At 58.0% G+C, this 7,563-nt stretch overlaps 1 protein-coding gene across 6 annotated transcripts in view; it reads right to left on the minus strand.

Moving 5' to 3' along the window:
- Positions 1-2,017: 2,017 nt before the first annotated feature.
- The window catches only part of CTTN (cortactin), a 38,031-nt gene continuing 32,485 nt past the window's right edge, over positions 2,018-7,563 (minus strand). For all 6 annotated transcript variants that reach the window (XM_023186465.2, XM_023186460.2, XM_023186463.2 and 3 more), the window contains 4 exons: positions 7,292-7,381; positions 5,366-5,543; positions 4,898-4,969; positions 2,018-3,591 (listed from right to left, as the gene is read on the minus strand). In XM_023186465.2, the coding sequence (XP_023042233.1) occupies positions 3,455-3,591; positions 4,898-4,969; positions 5,366-5,543; positions 7,292-7,381 (477 nt within the window). In that variant the 3' untranslated portion in view covers positions 2,018-3,454. The remainder of the gene's footprint in view (positions 3,592-4,897; positions 4,970-5,365; positions 5,544-7,291; positions 7,382-7,563) is intronic.

A 7,563-nucleotide genomic window follows, 5' to 3' on the forward strand; every position in this document is an offset into this window, starting at 1 on the left:
TTAGCCAGGCATGGTGGTGCACACCTGTAGTCCCACCTACTCGGGAGGCTGAGGCAGAACTGCTTGAACTTGGGAGGTGGAGGTTGCAGTGAGCGGAAATTGCGCCATTGCACTCCAGTCTGGGCAACAGAGCAAGACTCCATCTCAGAAAGAATACATTGATTAAAAAAATAAAAATAAATGCAGTGGTGGAATCTCTGATTTCTTGGGTCAGCTTCCCCAGGGCTGAGCCATCTCTCTTTTTCAACATTTCCCCGTTTCCCCTCCAAGGCCCAGCACACAGTATGTGCACAGTTAATACCATGTCAGTCGCTCTCTGAACATCTTGGGTTGAAGAAGCATTCGCCACAGATCTTCCAGGAGCACAGTGAGCATCTTCACCTGGACAAAGCACTCTCCATGCTGTGCCCACGTCTGAGTGCCCCGAGTGGCCAGCAGTGGCTCCGGTGGCTCTTGGAGGTGCCTGTGTGCCCACTGCTCCCTACATGGCACAAAACATTTTCCATGTCTGGGCCTCAAGAGGGAAAAGCATGCCCACGTCCTGCCCTCCCTCCTCCAGCGGGCTGAGAGCAAGTTGCTGCTGAGCAAGCTGGGCCTGGGCTGCTCCTCAGGCCAGAGGGGACCTGGGGAGTGAATCCAACACGGAGACAGAAGGTACAGTGAGCTGACATTAAAATGATCGCATCTAGGCCGGGCGCGGTGGCTCATGCCTGTAATCCCAGCATTTTGGGGGGCCGAGATGGGAAGATCACTTGAGGTCAGAAGTTCTAGACCAGCCTGGGCAACATGGTGAAACCACATCCCTACTAAAAATACAAAAAGTAGCCAGGTGTGGTGGTGCACATCTGTAGTCCCAACTACTTGGGAGGCTGAGGTGAGAGGATTGCTTGAGTCCTGGGTGCACAGGTTGCAGGAGCGGAGATCGTGCCACTGCACTCCAGCCTGAGCAACAAAGCAAGACCCTTTCTCAAAAGACAGAAACAAAACACCCCAACCACATCTAAAAGGAAAGTGGCTAAGATTCAGGTGGTTGGCTCCAGGTGCACAAGCTGCCAAGCAACGCTTGGCCGCCAACAGAACAGAAACACAGACGCGCTCAAGATGTGTCCCGCTCCTGTTGAGCCCCTGCCATGCTCATCCGCAGGCGGCACAGGCAGAGCGACTGGGCAGACAGTGGGCCAGCAGGGTCCCCTCCCTTCGTCGCACCGTCCTCCAGCCCCCTGACCCCGTCTGCCCACCCCTGCTGGGACTTTCCTCTGGTTCACAAGCCTCCGTGCCTCATTTCTTCAGGACCCAGCTCCCTGCAGGTGGCTGCCATCTAACCCAGCAGACAGGCCCTGTGTGGGACAGGGCTCGCCATTAGGGCTCTGACCCTGTAATGCAGAACGCACGGCAGCCCGGTAGTGGAGGAGGGTGAGGGCACTCTCACGTTGGCTCCTGTGGGCAGAGCTGGCACGGGCGCTGTTTACTAAGCCAGAGGCAGGTGTAGGACAGTCCAAGGGAGGCAGTGCTCCATCACCACCCCGGCTGGAAGGGGCAGCAGGTATGTCGTGCAGCTGAAAGCTCCCTGGGAGCACCTGATGGGCAGGAACTCAGCTCCCCAGCACCCGCGGCTCCCGAGAGCACACCTGCTCCCTCAGTGCCACTGTTCCCCTTAGCCTTTAACTTCCGGTGCCCCTGAGCAAAACGAGACTGGGAGAAAAATCCCCCTCAGGATTTGAGAACTGTAATTCAGAAATCACTTTTAAGCACAGAATGTTTTACTTTGCTTGGAACCTCTGTGCAAAAAACTGGACGATCTGCGAGAGTAAACACATGTCAGTTCGTAAACAGCACCTCTGAAGAACACTGAAAAGGGAACATGTGGTTCAGTCTAAGGCCAGAACAGAACACGCGAGACGCACAGGACGGCACAAGGGCCTCCGCCAGCCCAGGTCCGGGGCGCAGGATGCCGAGCGCGTCGACGCAGCTTCCACTGCACAGCGGAGTGACCACAGACCAAAGCGAATCACACAAGTGGATCAAAAAAAGTTTATTCTGAATTCTTTAATTTAAAAAAATCATACCTATGAGGTGTGCTACAGGAATTCAGATACAATAAGTTGCATATAAAACCCGACCTCATTGCTCATTGTGGTAAAGCAAGGATGATGAGAAACGCACCTCAGAAGCAAAAACACGCGCTTCACGGGTGCTCCGGGACCCAAGTCCCGAGACATGTCCACGTGACCTTCTGGAACGACACACCGCCCACCTGACTGCACGACGGGACTGGTCCAGCCTCCCGGCTCCGCAGGAAGGAGGTGAGAGTTTCCTACAAAGTGAGTGGCCATAAATGCCAGGACAGCGGCGTCCCGGAGCTGTGGGGGGCCTTGGGGAGGAACACACACTCATCTGCACTTCACACTTCTAGCCTTCAACTCATCAAACTACTGTAATTGAACATGATATTTTGGCAAAAACACTACACCCCCATTGATGGGAGGAGGGTTCCTGGTGGCTCACAGCAGAGCAGGCACTGACTTCCTTCCCAAGACTGAGAGGCCGTGCTGTGACATGGCACATATACCGCCCCAGGCTGCCCAGTGGCCCACGGACCACCTGGGTGATGGTCAAGACATCAGCCTGTGTGAAAAGACAAGCCCAACGCAGACCTCAACTGCACTGTGAGTCCCAATCCAGAGACCTGCAGGGCAGGGGAAGATTTCAAGGACTTGGTGACGCTGCCCGGCAGGGGCAGAAGAGACTCCCAGCAGCCCTCCCAGCGACCTGGGCGTAGGGATGAGTAGAGATGAGGACGAGCTGGGCTGGGCACAGGAAAAAATCCAGGGTCTCTGCTAGAAGTCACCTGATCCTGCGGGCTGTCACGGTATGACACAGGCAGATTTCCCATCTGACGTGGCAGCTCCTGTGTTCTGGGTGACTTAGCTCCGTGTTAACCTCCAGCAGGCCCGCCCCTCTCCCCCCAGACACTGAGACTCTACAGGGAGCCCTCGTTTGGGACAGTCCTTCGGGCCTACCCGCCACAGGACCCACTTGAGGCCTCGTGCTCGTCGTGGGAGGCCCCGACTGCACTTGATGAGCACGAGGGCAACATGCACTCCAGAGAATGCGAGCTCCCGAAGCTGCCGCGTGTGACAGGCAATTTGGCAAAAAATAAAACCAAAAAACCCATCAATCCATCAATGCATAAAACCAATGACCAAAGTCCTCCTAAGGAATGTGATTACAATATATTAGCAAATTCTGTGGCATAAACATTTTCAAAAGCATCAGCAAAAGTATTAAATATAAAAGCAATGTGTATATTCTCCTCCCCACCTTCAAAAAAAAACAAAAAACAAAAAAACAAAAAAAAACAAACCAAAAAAACCCAAAACCCAAGAACCAAAGAAGGCCTGATCTGTAGTGTGAGGATCCGGGGCGCAGCTCCGGGGGCTGGGGGCTGGAGGCCCTACTGCCGCAGGTCCACGTAGTTGGCTGGGAAGAGCCCGTACCGGCCCTTGCACACCCCACGCCACCAGCCATCGTCAATCATTTCGATGTTGGTGATGATGTCATCGGGGTCAAATGAGATCTCATCATCACCCGCTGGGGAAGAGAACACAGAGAAAGGTGCTGAGTGCAAGCGTCGCCTGGTCTGCTAGAAAAGAACAGTGCAACGCAGAGCAAACTCCCAGGCAGCCTGCTCAGAGGAGATGCCCCTGCAGAGATGCACTGCGGAGGCTCCTGCTGCCTCTCTCATGCCACCGAGGCCAGGATTTGTGAACACGAGCCGAGTGACTACAAAGATGCCCAGAGCCCCTCACACAAAACACCAGCCACCCCCGGACCCCTTCCTCAGGAGCAGGCTTCCCCTACGTAACTCCAGCCCCGCCCGCCCTCCCTTCCCCTCTCTCCCTGGCAGACGTGTCTGTGGAGGGGGTGGGGAGATGGGCTGCCCAAGGTCCTGGGGGTGTGGAGGCCACAGTAGAGGGACAGCTGGGGGACACCTGGAGAGAAGCCCGAGGTGACGGCTTAAATGGGCCTGGAGGGCAAAAGCCCCAGTGATGAGAATCCACACACAGGTGCCGAGATGCCACAGACATACCCACACGCGTGCATGCAAACGCACGTGTGCCAAAGGGACTGGATGGGGACAGCCGGCGGTCACTTATGGTAGAAATGCCAACTTCTGCACTGACAGAAAATTGCAAACGGGAAGCACTCAGAGGCAGCGGCCGGGGGTTCTGAAAGGAATCCCACGCCACCCGTAAGATGCTTGTCAGCTGCGGAGGGTGGCGGTGACTTTGCGGACCAGATGGTGGCTGAGACACAGGGACAGATGGACGCCACGCGGCCCAGCAGGGAGCCCCACCGCGTGGTCTCCACGACCTCACCGCCACCAGAGCACGGCTCAGCCTGGCCTTGAGGGAACACGGGGCAGGCAGCTGAGGCCAGCCCAGGAGCTGAGGCTGCTCTTAAACTGCCAAGGCCGCAAAGGGAACTCGGGGACACGCAGGCCACATGGGAGCTGGCGGCCAGGGCAGGACAGGCAGGAACGGGTCATCTGTGCGGCCCCCTCACCTGGAGGGCGGGCCATCTCTGTGGGGCAGCATCTTTGACCTTGGAAACACGCTGGAGTCTTTGGGGCTGGCAGCACCCTTGCAGCTCTCCGAGGGTTCAGAGAACACTGAAGATAGCAGGGGTGGGTGCGTGTGTGTGCAGAGATGGAATCTGGGTAGGGAACATGGGAGTTCTTGGCACTATACCTGCAACTCTTCTATACCTCTGAAATTATCTCAACATAAATTATTTCTAAAACTAACAATGCTGGAAAAGTCAATTCTCAGGAAACAAGCACAGGCAGGCGCAGCTGCCCGGGTCTCCCCTCTGAACACTTCTGCGGGCCGCTCACCAGCCTGGTAGTCGTACAGGGCGACGGCTGTGATCCCCAGGTCGTTCTCGTACTCGTCGTAGGTGCTGTCCTCTAAAAGAAAGCCAGGACAGAGCTGAGCAATACAAAGTCCCACACAGGTTTGCAATACAAAGTCCCACAAAGTCCCCCGCCTTCTCAAGTTTTAGACGACACTTCCTAAGACTCTGTCCCAAGGACACCGGACGGCAGCTGAAGCCCTCCCTTCCTCTGCCCCTGCCCAGCCATCCCCAGCACGACGGGGATCTTCCCGGGATGAAGCACAGGAGCCGCTGCCCCAAACGTGTCTAGAGCACTTCCCTCAAGGGACAGAAAGACCCTGCAGCAAGCAGTCGAAGGCGGGTCAGCGGGAAACCCACCCACGCTCCTCGCAGGGACGCCACAGGCCGAGCAGGATGTCTCGGGAGCTCCCTGCCCTGGGAAGGGCGCTGCAGCGTGGGGCCCCAGTACCTGTGGGATAGTGGCCTGGGGCCTCTGCGCTTTCGTAGACAGCCTCTGTGGCGTAGGCCAGGCCCTGCTGGCTGCCGGCCTCTCGATAGTCGGCGGCCTCCACGCTGTACACGGGCTCCGGCTCCGTCTCACTCACAGGGCCTCTGTAGCTCAGCTCTGCCTTGAAGGAAGCCGCGTCCTGGGGAAGGGTCACGCACATGGCACGGGGCCCATGTTGGCTTCTAGAGAGCAGCAGCTGCACTGCCACAGCCAGCAGAAACCCACAGGCCACCGAATTCTCAGTCCCAGCCAGGACTCAGAAAACAGATGTGGCACAGGAAGGCCAGGCCTGCTGCCATTTCCTTACTGATGACTGGGTCCTCACCCCCAGAACACTCCAGAACTGCAGTAGCCACGCCCACACGGCAGGTTAGGAGCCACGCCCCTGCCTGTGCTGCTCAACCCTGGCCCTGCCTGACAGCAGCTTCACCACATGGCTCCAAAGCAGCCGAGCCTGCAGACAGGGCTCTGCCCTAACACATCCTCTCTGCAGGGTGCAGTAAGGGCATTGCCAAAGAATCACATTCAACTACAAAGATGCCAGTGGAACACCTCTTTATTTATAACCACCGCATCTTCGGAGCCCTAACGAAAATCCCGAACTGCTTATCACCGACGGTGGCATGAATCAATGTTTCTCAGCAGGGTCCACCTGATGTCACCGGCACTGAGTGAGAGAAAGCAATGCCAACAGCTCAGGGATACACACCCAGGAGATCTGGGAAGAACTGGTGGTGGAGAGCTGCTCGCCAGGGAGAGGTAACCGGGCAGCGAGAGCGACTCCACCCTCAGCGCAGGCACCGGGAACCACACAAGGGCTGAACTGCACAGGAGGGGCAGGGTCAGAGCTTCCTTGTGGCAGATGGCGCTGGCTGCCAAGGGGAGGGACGAGAGGGGGAGGTCAGCTCCTGATGCTTGCCACATCCCCCCAGGGCCTGGCAGGGTAAAGGCAGTAGGCAGTAGCACAGCCAAGAAGGGACAGTCGGGTGGTGATGAGGCCATGGCCAGTGAGGCCCAGGCCCCAGACCCTGCCTGTCTCCAGGGCGCTCTGGGCTCCTGAACTACCGTGGTCTGGAGTGTGCCCCCCGTTAACTCACTGACTGGCTCCTGGGCGAGGAGAGATGAATGCATAGACCAGGATGATGGCCATGGGATGGAGAGGGGCAGGGCTGGGGCCAGAGGAGGTGGTTACAGGTGGTTACAGGTGGCGGGTGTGGTTAGCGCAGAGATGCTGGCAGGGAGCAGGAGACAAAGTCAGGGATGGGCAGGCTGTCGGCAGACGGCTCGGTAACTCTGGGATGGGGACGGAACGCTGGGGGACCCACGAGGGGGTCAGCAGCACAGGTGGTAGCTCTGGGATGGGGACGGAACGCTGGGGGACCCACGAGGGGGTCAGCAGCACAGGGAGGGGCCGGACAGCATGTCTGAAGCACACTCATGAGGGGCTGCAAGGCCGGAGAGCTGAACGGGGCAGGCACAGAAGGCGGATCGCACAGGAGGTGGGGGCTCAGTGATGAGGGAGGGCGGCAATGCCAGAAGGGAGTGTGGCGGCGTCCCGCACAGCAGAGAGCAAGTGGGGTGAAGACCCCCACATCTGATTATCTGACAGTAGGTGACCCCAGCAGGGACTGCAGTGAAAGTGGCCAGACTACAACAGGCTGTAGAGGGGTGAGAATGGCACGTGGGCCTGCACAGCTGTCCCCCGACAGCACCGAGGCATGTCACCCACCCCCAGGGCGCTCCCGGCCCACCGCTCTCCGGGTGTGGAACGCAGCGATGCCCTCTGCACCCACACCGCGCTGCCTGCCTGCAAGGGCTTCCTCCACTCCACGGAGGACCTGGGCTCTGGCAGGAAGTCACGCTCATCCAAACACCAAAGACACCAACCTCATAGACGGGGCTCGAGGGCAGCCTCTCCTCGGTTGGCTGAGGTGCAGGCGACGCAGGGGGCGTTTGCGTTTTGGCTCTGGCTTGCTCCTGTGATTGACAACAAACAGCAATCAGAATGCTGCCATGACACGCTGCACTGTCACGTCTGCTGTGTTTCAGAAGATTGCGCCCAAGCTCTAGGCACGCTCTGGGGGAAGGAGCGGAAAGCACCCACACCAAGGTTGAGCTGGAGCACTAAGCCTCGGATCCCACCAGCACCCGGGCAGGAT

This window comes from Piliocolobus tephrosceles, chromosome 13 (assembly GCF_002776525.5).
Source record: "Piliocolobus tephrosceles isolate RC106 chromosome 13, ASM277652v3, whole genome shotgun sequence".
In the NCBI taxonomy this organism is placed as follows: Eukaryota; Metazoa; Chordata; class Mammalia; order Primates; family Cercopithecidae; genus Piliocolobus; species Piliocolobus tephrosceles.